The sequence below is a fragment of the Melospiza melodia genome, unplaced genomic scaffold, assembly GCF_035770615.1.
Source record: "Melospiza melodia melodia isolate bMelMel2 unplaced genomic scaffold, bMelMel2.pri scaffold_18, whole genome shotgun sequence".
Taxonomy (NCBI): Eukaryota; Metazoa; Chordata; class Aves; order Passeriformes; family Passerellidae; genus Melospiza; species Melospiza melodia.
This window is the reverse complement of record NW_026948525.1, coordinates 8,305,603-8,318,547: the sequence shown is the minus strand read 5'-3', so window position 1 is coordinate 8,318,547 and position 12,945 is coordinate 8,305,603. Positions and strand designations below refer to the sequence as shown.

The 12,945-nt window shown below is 51.3% G+C and overlaps 1 protein-coding gene across 1 annotated transcript in view; it reads left to right on the top strand.

The window, feature by feature from the left end:
- Positions 1-2,156: 2,156 nt before the first annotated feature.
- The window catches only part of LOC134433359 (zinc finger protein 239-like), a gene marked incomplete at its 3' end in the record, with an annotated part of 37,114 nt that continues 26,325 nt past the window's right edge, over positions 2,157-12,945 (top strand). Inside the window, exons 1-2 of the mRNA XM_063182216.1 lie at positions 2,157-2,264; positions 12,023-12,581. Of these exons, the coding sequence (XP_063038286.1) occupies positions 2,157-2,264; positions 12,023-12,581 (667 nt within the window). The remainder of the gene's footprint in view (positions 2,265-12,022; positions 12,582-12,945) is intronic.

The following is a 12,945-nucleotide window of genomic DNA, read 5'->3' as shown; positions in this document are numbered from 1 at the left end:
ACAGATGTGCTTTTGTTTGAGCAGTGATCTTGTAGAAGGGTGTAGTCTTCCTCTGCAGGTCCAGTGGTGGTGTAGATGGGCTTGATCTTCCTCTTGGAATCCAGTGGAGAAGAAAGCTGGTCCTCTGGGAATCCAGTAGGAAAAGAGTTACTGTGGTGTTTGAAATCTCAGATTATATCCAGTCAGGAATGCTTGGCTCCTCACTCTGGGTGGTTCTTCTCACAGTGGGATAATGTAATTTTATCAGTCATGCAATGAGACTCAATGGCCCATTAACAGAAGATATTGCCCTGGTGGGAGGATTAGTTGTGGAAGAGATAATGTAAACTGCCCAATTAAGAGATGATAACTGCTCCACAGATAGGAATAGAATACATACACCCAATTCCAACCTAACACAGTGGCTCAAGTGTTGGTGTCATGGACAGAATTTTGCATTCTTTGATCACGGGGCAACTTTTATAGTGCCTGGCCTGCTGGAACCTGATGGGCTCCATCTCTCAGTTAAGGACAGAAGGTTTTTAGCTCGTGAACTGGCAGAATTTGAAAGAACTTTAAACTAGGTTTGAAGGGGAAAGGGGATGCGGCTGGGCTGTCTGGAAGCAGGCCCAAGAGTGGTAAGCCTGAGTTAGGGGTGAAATCAGCAGCCCAGCTGGGGTGGATGTATACCAGTGCAGGCAGCATGAGTAACAAACAAGAAGAGCTGGGAAGCCATGGTCCAACATCAGAGCTGTGATGTAATTGCCATCAGGGAAATCTGGTGGGATGACTCACAGGTCTGGAGTGCTGCACTGGATGGCTACAAGCTCTTCAGGAGAGACAAGAAAGGGAGAAGAGGTAGAAGAGTGGCCCTTTATATTAGGGGGGCTTTGGACGCCATAGGCAGTGAAACTAATGATGATGAAGTTGAATACCTATGGGTGACAATTAGAGGGAGGGCTGACATCCTACTGGGAGTCTGTTATTGTCCACCCAACCAGGAAGAAGAGCTGGACAACTCATTCTATAAACAGCTATAGAATGTTTCTGTATCATCAGCCCTTGTTCTTGAAGGCAACTTCAACTTGCTGGACATCTGCTGGGAACTCAATACAGCTGAAAAAAGGCAGTCCAGGAAATTTTTAGAGGGTTTGGAGGACAAATTTTTGTCGCAGCTGATGGGTAAGCCCAGCAGGGGAGGGACTATGTTAGATCTGTTGTTTGCAAGCAGAGATGGTCTAGGGGGAGATGTGGTGGTTGGATGTCTCTTGGGGAACAGTGATAGTGAAATTATAGAGTTCTCAATATTTCTTGAAATCAGGATGAACATCAATAACACTGGACTTCCATAGGGCAGACTTTGGTCTATTCAGGAGACTTATTCAGAGAGTTCCTTGGGGAGCAGCTCTTAAAAACAAAGGAGTTCAGGAAGGGTGGGCATGCTTCAAAACAGAGATTTGAGGGTACAGGAACAGACTGTCCCTGTGTGCCAAAAGACGACTCGATGAGGTAAATGCCCAGCATGGATGGGCAAGAAGGTTTTGGAGGAACTTAAGAATAAAAAGAGGAGGTATCATCTTTGGAAGGAGGGTCAGGTCTCTCAGGTAGTATTTAAGGGGGCCACTAGAGCATGCAGAAAAAAACAAAACTAAAGAGCAAAAACTCAGTACTTAAAATGGCAACCTTTGTAAATGTCTTAAGTTGAAAGATGTAGCTGGTGTAGCATTGTGTGTTTCATTTGGGTTTATTGTAAAGTTGGTTATTTTTATAAGTTAAAAATTTCGTTTGACCCTCGGTTCCCTCCATGTTCTCCCTCCTAATGGTTTGTTCCTTCCACCAGTTATCTGTCAATCATTATACCAACCCCCTTTCCTTTCTAGAAATTTCTATGTCAATCTTCCCGTACATAACATATGATTTGTCCCCTGAGCCTTTTCCCTCCCTTGGGCCCTTCCTATTGGTTCTGAGTTTCCCTCGCTCCATCCCTGGGCTTCATTCATTGGTCCGTCGTGTCCCCATACACCTTTCCCCTTTATCAGTGCCTCCCTAACGGCTTTTCCCTGACACCGTTACTGGCCCTGCCTGGGTCAAATAAAGCACCTTGGCATCCACACGCGTGTCCACTCCTTCCTTCCTTCGCCTCAGCCCTTTGCAGTCCTGCTCTTGCCTGCATCACCATGGCGCAGATGGAGCCACTACTCAGGGTTCTCTTAGAGAGATTCACAGTCTCCACCAGTGACTCCAGGAGCGGCCGGCTGGACCCGTCAGCTCCAGTGGCCATGGAAGTGAGACTGCACTGGCAGACTGTATCTGGAAACAATCTTTGCATACAAGGAAATCTGGAGGAATCCTGATTTTGGCCATGGGTCCCTGGAGAAGGACAGTTCTCTCTCATAGGAAGGAAAGCCCAGAGCCCCAATCCAGGGGCATATGGGAAGCAGCCCTCAACATGCCAAGGTCAACTGAACCTGTCAGGTGATCCCCAGGAGACCCAGCCACCCACACCTGTGCCATGTTCCCTTGGTTTTGAGGGACCCCATAGTGTCCCAATGGTCTCCTTGGTTCCATGAGGCCCTGGAATGTCACAATGTTCCCCTTGATTCTGCAGTATCACAATGGCCCTGTGCTCCCATGAGGTCTTGCAATGTCACAATGGCTTCATGGTTCCACAACCCCCTGATGTGTCTCAATGGCACCTCAGCTCCATGTGCCTTTGCTGTGTTACAGTGGCTCCTCCGTGACACTCTGGGCTGCACAAGGTCACCATGGACCTTTGGTTCCTTGGGGCCCCTGAGTTTCACATTGGTCTCCTTGATTCCATGAGGCACCAGTGTCACCATGGCCCCTTGGTTCCATGAGGTTCCGTAGTGTCACCATGGTGTCCTTGCACCCACGTTGTCACAACCGACCCATAGCTCCATGAGGTTCCGTAGTGTCACCGTGGTTGCTGTCAGAGGCTGGATGAGATCGATGTCCCAAGACACCTTGGGATGCTGGGAATGCCTGTGCGGGTCCAGGGCCAGGTCAGGCCTTGGTTTGTGGTGGGACAGAGCCCCGCCCCCAGCCCTGGCCTGGTAGAGCTGTACATCACACAGCTGGGGGGGGGGGTGATGTTAACCATGCTCTGATTGGCCAAGCTGTTAATCAATCACACACTAGCAGCTGGTGTTACCCTGGCTCTGATTGGGCAAACAACTGGCAGTCCTACCCCCGGGGCGGGCCATGAAGGCCCAGGGCGTTAAAGCTGGAGCGCAAGGGCAGCCCAGGGTGTGGATCCTGCCTTCTCCTGGGGTTCCTCTGTTTTTGATGCTGCAACATCAGCAGTTGGTACCTATGTGTGTGTCTTTCTCTGGATCTTCTGTCTTTCTGTTGTTCTCTCTTTCTTCTTCTAATCCTATATACCTGAAATATTTTTGGGTAACTTCACATGTTAAAAGTTAAAGGATTTTAGGTTAAATGTGTGGGAATCCAGGGCCCAGGGAATATTTCTCTGTCTGCTCTGAGGGGTCCTGACCCCCAGAGAAACACTGCCTTTAACCTTCACGCATGGAGAGGACTTCCAGGACTTTGAGACAGGTTAGAATTTACCAAAGTGTGAAATAGATAATAGAGCATAGTATACTATGTCACTAGGGTGAGAAATTTAGGTTTTGGGATTTTTAGTATGGTGCAGATAACAAGCAAAATGGAGGAATTTGGGTGTAGTCCCTGTCTTCTTCTTCATCTACTCTATTTTCTGCAGTGATGGTGGCAGAGGGTGGTTGGTCAAGGAAAGCACAGCGCAGCGGTTATGTCGACAATCAAGGGATGACTTATTGGTCGATAAGTAGAAATAATGTACATTTTAAGAGTTAATTGGGTGAGACAACTTTAAAAGACCTTGCAACCGTACATTTTAGAGCCACTTTGAGGTGTTTGTCCAGCATGCTGAGCCTGGTAGGCACAGCATGCAAAACTTTAGAGAAGATAACAATAAACAGGAAGCTGAAGACCAAAAAAGTCCTGTGCATCTCCTTTTACCTGGCACAGAACTGCTACAGGAGGTTTTCCCATATCCATACAGCGCCCAGAAAGGCCCAACATAAAACAAACATCAATAACTGGCACCTTGAAAATATTTATAATAGGATGTTTTTTCCTTAAAGTTGTTTAATGAAGAGTGTTGCCTTAATTAGCCAATCATGTGAAATGTGTTGATTAAATGACCAGTGAGGTCCACCTGTAGCAAACTAAGGTATAAAAGAAGAGGATTGAAAAAGGGTGGCTTTTAGACCTTAGACTTGTGATCTGAGGTTGTGTTATCTCTGATTGAATGGTGACATTTGGGGATCTGTGGGGGCTATTTGGGATCCTTTCTGATCCTTGAGACCCAGCAGGAGCTTCTCTAATAAACCTTGCCTGAAGCTCCCCCTGTGCCCATGACATGAACCCCTGTGAGTGTCTGGGACATCCCAGCTCTTTGGCAGCCTGGGGACTCCTGGAATTTCACCATGGAGCGCCCATGAGTACCTGTGACAGATCGGTGCCTTTGCAGCCCACAGTCCCCCTGGGATGTCACCATGGAATGGCTGTGACTGCCTCTGACCACAGGGCTCTTTACCATCCCCAGAAAGCCCTGGGAGGTCTCCATGGAGCCCCTGTCTCTGCCTGTGATATTCCAGCTCTTGAACAGCCTGGAGGGTCTTGGAAAGTGCCCATGGAACCCCTCTGAGGGCCTGTGACAAATCTGATCCTTAGCAGACAACCATCACCAGACCCCTGCTGTTATGGTCTGTTTCCATGGCAACCATCACCAGCTCCCTGTTGCTATTTTCAATATCGCTGGTAACCATCATCTGCCCCCTGTTGCTATGGTCAGTTTCCATGGCAACCATCACCAGGACCCTGTTGCTATGGTCAGTTTCCATGGCAACCATCACCAGCCCCCTGTTGCTATGGTCAGTCCCTCGGCAGCTCCATGGAGACCCCATGCCAGGGGTGGTTGCCATGGACACCAGCTCAGGCCTGCAGCCAGAGCCCATTGCCATGGCAACCACTGGCAGCCCCATCCCCAGGCTCATGGGATCCCAGAACCACAGAATTGGCTGAGCTGGGAGGGACCCATCAGGATTCTCCAGTTCCAACTGCTGGCCCTGCACAGGACACCCCAACAATGCCAGCCTGGGCCTGGCAGCGCTGTCCAAATGCTGCTGGAGCTCCAAGAGCCCTGGAGCTGGGACCTTTCTCTGGGGAGCCTGGGCAGGGGCCCAACAGCCTCTGGACAAAAATCTTTTCCTGACATTCAGCCTGAGCCTGCCCCAACTCAGCTGCAGCTGTTCCCTCCACTCCTGTCCCTGGGCACCAGAGGGAAGAGGTTCCCACAGCCCCAGCCAGGGACCCGCTCCCAAGGCTGTTGCCATGGCCACTAGGGCTGGGACCAGCTGGAATGCTCAGTTTCCAACTGCTGGGGTTCAGGAATGGGATTCCTCAATTTCCTGCTCCCGCTGAAACTGCGCTGCCCTCGCTGCCCTCCCGCCTCCCATGGAAAGCACAAAAGGCAAAGATCCTGGGCTGGGATAAGAACAATTTATTCGGAACAGCAACAAAATAAGGAACAAATGGAACAGAAACAATATTGATAACAGAAGGGATAAATAAAACTGTTTACAGGGAAAACTGAAACAAAACTCACTGGGTCTGCCTGGCCACAATTTGCCCTGCCTGGAAAGGACACCCTTCTCCTCAGGAAGAAGGAGAGAGAGAAAGAGAGAGAGAGAGACCCTTTCCTGCCCCTGGCAGTGTTCTGAGGTGGGAATTGATGTAATGATAGGGCCATGGGCAGACCCTCATGTTTTCACTGCCCCATCAGTTCATTAGGAGGGGCAGGATAAGGGACAGCTGTCTTCCCAGTATGGATCACAGGGAACATGGATCACCAGGGCTCTTCCCAACGTGTGACTTCCAATGGGGAAAGAAGCCGGAGCTGGGCATGAAGCTCTTCCTGCAGTTGGAGCACTCACAGAACTTCCCTTACTGGTGACTCCATTGGTGTCTGGTCAAGTCCGAGCTCATGGAGAAGCTCTTCTCATGATGTGGGGCACTCGTAGGGCCTCTCCCCAGTATGGATGTGCCGATGGGTGATAAGGGTGGATTTTTTCTTGGAGCCCTTCCCGCACTCATGGCAGCAGAAGGGCCTCTCCTCTGTGTGATTTCGCTGGTGGCGGAGGAGATGGGAGCTGGTCTGAAACCACTTCTGATACTCTGGAAACTCGTAGGGCCTCTGCCCAGTGTGGATGCACTGATGGCTGATCAGGGTGCTGCTCTGCCTGAAGCTCTTCCCAGACTCCAAGCACTTGTAGGCCTTCTCCCCATCATGAAGCTGCTCATGGAACACCAGCTTTGAGGTCTGGCTGAAGCTCTGTCCACCTTACTGGCTCAAGGTGGGTCTTTCCTCCTCAGGGCCCCCTCGGCTGGGTTTAGAGCCCCTCCTCCTGTGAGATCTCTGAGGCTTTTCCTCCACATCACATTCCTGTGCTATGGAGCCGCTCAAAACAGCCTCTTTTACGAGGTTCTGCCATGCGGATTTATCCTCCCTTGTGTCCATCCTCAGCTGCTTTTCTGGGGGAGGAAGGACAAGGAGAGGATGGAATTTGCCTCCGTGCCAGAGGGAAGGGGAAGGAGATCCCCCCAGTGCATCCCCGGCAGGATGGCGATGGCAGCAGGGTTGTCCTGCAGCCAGGGGCCATGCTGGGCTGGGAGATGGAGCAGGAGAGAGGGGAAAAGGGGGACTGACTTCCTCCTCACCTGCCTGGGTGTCGTGGGGCATCCTCATCTTCCTCGCAGCTTCCTCTTCCATCTTGTGAAGGTTTGGGGATGGGTAATCCTGTTTTGGGAGGAAAACAAGGGATGAGTACACTAAATTTTGTACTGGTTTGAAGGCAAACTGGGGGAGGGTCCAAACCAGAATTACAATCTAGCAGGCAAGGTGCTCCTGGTGTTCAAAGCCTCAGAATATATCCAGGTAGGAATGCTTGGATCCTCCCTCGGGGCAGAGCATATCACAATGGGATGATGGAATTTGATCAGTCCTGCAGTGACACTCAATGGCCCATTCACAGAAGATATCTCTCCTGGAGGGTGTTATCAGAGGTGAGTCATGGAAGAGATAAAGAACACTGCCCCACCTGTTTATAGCAGTTGATGGAGATGGTGATTGAAAACATGCATTTGGTTACATCTTGCATTGCAACCTGAAAGAGTGGGGTAATCCCTGCTCAGGGGGTGAACACCACCCCCCCTTACCCAAACAGGCTCAGGTGTAAAACCCCCACCCAGGGAAGGCCACACACACAAGGGACAATGTCACACTTGGCCCCCTCCAGGGGAGGTCTCTGTCCCTGTCACTCTCTTACACAGACGGGGGGCTTTGCCAAATCTAAGAATAATTTTTCTCTTTGTCCCTGTCACTTTTGTGACAGCTACACAGAGCCTTCCCTTTTCATAATCTGTATTGGGCCAAATTTCCACTTTTCTTTTATCAGAATGTGCCAGCAGCTGAGCTGGAGCTGTGCAGAACCAATGGAACTAGGAATTACCATAAAATTGTTTTGATTGTCAGTTTATTAAAGTCAGGGATTTGTTTGCATTTTCATCACAAATAACTTGTGGGAAAATCAAACATTCATCAAAGTATTTTGCAGAGTCAAGTTTGATATCTACCAAGTTTATTTTGTCCAGTGCCCAGGGGATGCTCTGTGCCTCTTGCCCTGGGGGATGCTTGGGAGGGGTTTGGGGGGGGTTGCCCTGTCCCTATTCACCCCAGGCCATTCCCCAGAGGGTCTCCATCATTCTCACCCCAGCGAATGCCTGGGGGGTCTCTCCCTCCCTCTCACCCCTTTGCCAGGGGGTGCTTGGGGCAGTCTCTGTCCCTCTCAGCCCAGGGGATGCCCAGGGGTCTCTGTCCCCTCACCCTGGGGGATGCTCGGGGATCTCCATCCCTCTGGCCTCAGGCAATGCCTGTGCAGGGCTGGGGACCAGAGGCTCTGTGTCCCTCTCACAGCTGAGGGTGCTCGGGGCTGGGGGGGCTCTCCCACCTTCTCACACCTGGGGAGGCCTAGGGGGTCTCTGTCCCTCTCAGCCCTGCTGTGACCCCACCCAAACATCGTCAGGGTCAGAGGGACAGGGACACCCCCAAACCCCCAGAAGGGCTGAACTTGTGGATGGAAAAAGCCCAGCTGCCCTTTTCTTCTTGTGCCTCCTCCTCTCCTCAGCTGAGGATGTCAAACCCCCCAGGAGCAGGAAAATCCCCATTCCCTGTTTCCTTGTAGCTGCAGCCTGGGACATCCACTCAGAGTGAAGAATTTTCTGATAGCTCTGCTGAATGACAATGGCAAGAGGTTTGTGAGAATGGGAAGAAATTGTGTTTTGATAGGAAATGAATTGTGCAAAATTATTTCGTTCTGACATATTCCTTTTCAGTCAGTTCTGGTTTGTTTTCAGAGTGCCACCTTCTCAGCTGATTGTGTTTGTGCTTTCCTTTCTCTCCTACCTTTCTTTGCCTGCTCTGTTTCTCTCTCAGCATCTCCCTTGACCCAGGGCAGCTCCGACCAAAGACCCTGCCCTGATTTAATTCCCAATCCAGGACCTACAACAACCATGGGTGAAGATATGAAGGCTGGCAGTGAAACATCACTGTAGGATCTTGCTCCACTTGGCTTTTGGCTCCTTCTTGAGAGCTTTTCCTTCCAGAGCAGGAACATCTTTTGCTGGCAGGGAACTGGAATTCCAGCCCCTGGGAGTGTGTGCCGTGGATCCCAGAGGGGCATTCCCAAGCCTTCCAGGACACAGGGAATGGGGATTTTCCTGCTTCTGGTGAGTTTGAAATCCTTGCCAAAAGGAGAGGAGGAGGAACCAGAAGAAAAGGGCAGCTGGGCTTCATCTTTCCACTTGAATTAGTTGGGGGGGAAATCTCTCCTCCTGTCTGTAGCTGCTCCCACAGGGATGTGACAGCTGATATCAGAGCCCCAAGGGTCAAAGTCAGGGCTGCCCTCAGGGAATGCTCACCTTGTATTGAGGTGGGAGAGTGGGAGCACCTGGATCTTGGAGCACCCAGCTGCGCCCCATGTGTGGAGGTGCCTGAGGAGGGCTGGGACAATGCCAGGGACATCCCGCAGTGACATCCCCCCTGTCCCACTCTGGGTGAGCTTAGTCGCAAACCTGACCCTGATCCTGGTCTCAATCTCACTCTATGTTTAGACACACTCACAGTTCTGTATTTATTCTCATCCCAGGGCCAAACTTGTTTAGCCCCAGACCCAATCAGAACCCCAGCCCTAAAGACAATCCCATGTCTCGCCTTAACCCCAATCCCAGCTCTAATCCAAATCTCAGCCTCAACTCCAAGCCAAGCCCCAATTCCAGCCCCTTCCTAAATCCTCAGCCCCAAACCAAATCCCAGGTTCTGCCGTTTTGGGGGTTTGGGGGTGTCTCAGTCCCTCTGACCCCGATGATGTTTGGGTGGGGTCACAGCAGGGCTGAGAGGGACAGAGACCCCCTAGGCCTCCCCAGGTGTGAGAGCCCCACCAGCCCCAAGCACCCTCAGCGGTGAGAGGGACACAGAGCCCCTGGTCCCCAGCCCTGCACAGGCATTGCCTGAGGCCAGAGGGATGGAGACCCCCCGAGCATCCCCCAGGGTGAGGGGACAGAGACCCCTGAGCATCCCCTGGGCTGAGAGGGACAGAGACTGCCCCGAGCATCCCCTGGCACAGGGGTGAGAGGGAGGGAGACCCCTCCAGGCATTTCCTGGGGTGAGAATGATGGAGACCCCCTGGGGAATGGCCTGGGGTGACAGGGACAAGGACACTCCCAGGGCATGGGCTAGGGTGACAGGGACAGGGACAATCGCAAAAAATTCCTCCTGAGCGTCCCCCAGGGCAAGAAGCACAGAGACCCCTTGAGCATCCCCAGGGCACTGGACAAAATAAACTAGGCATAAATCAAACTTAATCCTACATAAAATACTTTGATGAATATTTGATTTTCCTGAGAGTCACATGTGATGGAAATGCAAACAAATCCCAAACAGGAATAAGCTGACAATAGAAGAAATTCTCTGGCAATTCCAAGTTTCATTGGTTCCTGCACAGCTCCAGCTCAGCTGCTGGCAGGTTCCAATAAAAGAAAAGTGGAAATTAGGCCCAATACAGATTATTTAAAGGAAGGGGAAACTCTGTGTAGCTGTCACAAAGGTGACAGGGATGAAGAGAATAATGATTCTCACATTTGGCAAAGAACCCAAGCCTGTGAATTCCAGAGTTATTTGGGAATTAGCTACTTGAATTGCGCTTTTTGTTGGACTTTTGGGAGCCTTGTGTTCCTCACCATGGGGTGAATGAACCTTGTCAGTCTCGCTGGTAACATTTGCTCCCTTTTCTCCAGTGATTTTAACAAACTTTTCAAGGAAGGACAACAAAATATTTTCTTTTTCACTGGCCACCTCTAACAGCCATTTTCCTCATCAGTTCTCCCATAAGTCACTCAGAGGAAGCTGTGTCCAAGTTTCCAGGAGTTCCTCCAGAGAGAACCATAACCTCCTCAGAGGAGGGAACCATGCTGTTGTCAAAGGCACTTGTGGTCAGACAACAGTGCCCTGAACCCATTATGGCAAAATAATGTCGCAATCTGCTTAAGAAAATTGTTGGAGTGATTCCTCTGCCCCAATTAAGATACTAACAAGACCAAATCCAAGGTGGATTTTATTGAACAGTAAATGTGAGGTAGAGAGAGAGTTAGAAGAAAGAGAAAAGGGGGGAGAGTAAGGGAGCGACAAGGGACAGAGGCCTCACCTGGAGCAGGGCCAACTGTGACATTGTCCCCTGTGTGTGTGGCCTTCCCGGGGTGGGGGTTTTACACCCGAGCCAGTTTGGGTAAGGGGGATGGTGTTCACCCCCTGAGCAGGATTACCCCACTGTTTCAGGTTGCCATGCAAGATGTAACCAAATGCATGTTTTCAATCCCCATGTTCATCAACTGCTATAAACAGGTGGGGCAGTGTTCTTTATCTCTTCCAGGACTCAGCACTGATAACGCCCTCCAGGGGAGATATCTTCTGTGAGTGGGCCATTGAGTGTCACTGCAGGACTGATAAAATTCCATCATCCCATTGTGGGATGCTCCGCCCAGGGGGAGGATCCAAGAATTTCTACCTGGATATAAGCTGAGGCTGGCAACACCAGCAGCACCTTGCCTACTGGGTTCCCAGAGGACAAGAGCTCCATAACCACCAGTGGACCTTCAGAGGAAGACCAGACCCTTCTACAGCATCACTTCTTGGACAGAATCACGTTCATGACTCCAACAGGACTGCAGCCACCATTAAATGGGACTGCAGCCACCACCCTGACCAACATGGTGTCAGGTTATATCCTGACTCTGTCAGTTTAAGGCAGTGTTTCTGTATCATTGCCTTGATCCTAATTTTGTTTTTGAACTGGAATTCTGACTTAGACTCTCCCCCTGGTTTGCCTTCAATCTGGTACAAAATTTAGTGTGCTCATGTCTTGTTTTCCTCCCAAAACAGAATTTCCCATTCCTAAAATTTAGCCAGATGGAGGGAGAGACTGCAAGGAAGAGGAAGATGCCCCAGGACACCCAGGCAGGTGAGGAGGAAGTCAGTGCCCCTTTCCCCCTCTCTCCTGCTCCATCTCCCAGCCCAGCACGGCCCGTGGCTGCAGGACAACCCTGCTGCCAATGCCGTCCTTCCAGGGATGCACTGGGGGGATCTCCTTCCCCTTCCCTCTGGCATGGAGGCAAATCCCATCCTCTCCTTGTCCTTCCTCCCCCAGAGAAGGAGCTGAGGATGGAGACCAGGGAGGACAAATCCCTATGGCAGAACCTGGAGGAGGAGGCCGTTTTGAGCAGCTCCATGACCCAGGAATTCAATGAGGAGGATAATCCCCGGAGATTCCACAGGAAGAGGGGCTCAAAACCCAGCCCAGGGTGCGCTGAGGAGGAAAGACCCACCCTGAGCCAGGAAGGTGGACAGAGCTTCAGCCAGAGCACAGAGCTGGTGGTTCGTGAGCAGCTTCATGATCAGGAGAATCCCCACAAGTGCTCAGAGTGTGGGAAGAGCTTCCGGCAGAGCAGCACCCTGATCAGCCACCAGATGATCCACACCAGGGAATGGGCCTATGAGTGTGGGGAATGTGGGAAGGGCTTCAGTTACAGGTCCACCCTTGTGACCCACCAACGCATCCACACCGGGGAGAGGCCCTACGAGTGTCCCGAGTGCCAGAAGAGCTTTCGGACCAGCTCCGATCTCCTCAGGCACCAGCTCATTCACACTGGGGAGAGGCCTTTCTGCTGCCCTGAGTGTGGGAAGGGCTTCAAGCGCAAGTCCCACCTCATCATCCACCAGCGCATCCACACTGGGGAGAGGCCCTACGAGTGCCCCACGTGTGGGAAGAGGTTTCAGACCAGCTCAAATCTCCGTCTCCATGAGCGGATTCACACAGAGGGGAGGCCCTTCTGCTGCCCTGACTGTGGGAAGGGATTCAAGCATAAGTTCACCCTCATCAGGCACCAGCGCATCCACACAGGGAAGAGGCCCTTCGAGTGTCCCCAGTGTGGGAAGAGTTTCACCCAGAGCTCTGACTTGACCAGTCACCAATGGAAGCACCGGTAAGGGACGTTCTGTCAGTGCCCCAACAGCAGAAGAGCTTCATGACCAGCTCCAGCTTCATTCCTCATTGGAGGACCCATATTGGAAAGAGCCCTGGTGATCCATGTTCCCTGTGATCCATGCTAGGAAGACACCTGTCCCTTTTCCTGCCCCTGCCAATGACATGATGTGGGATGGAAGAACATGAGGGTCTGGTTATGGCACTGTCATTACATTCACTCCTACCTCAGGTCATTGCCAGGGGCAGAAAAGAGACGCTTTCTCACCCCAGGGAGAAGGGTGTCCTTTGCAGACAGGAGGAAATACAT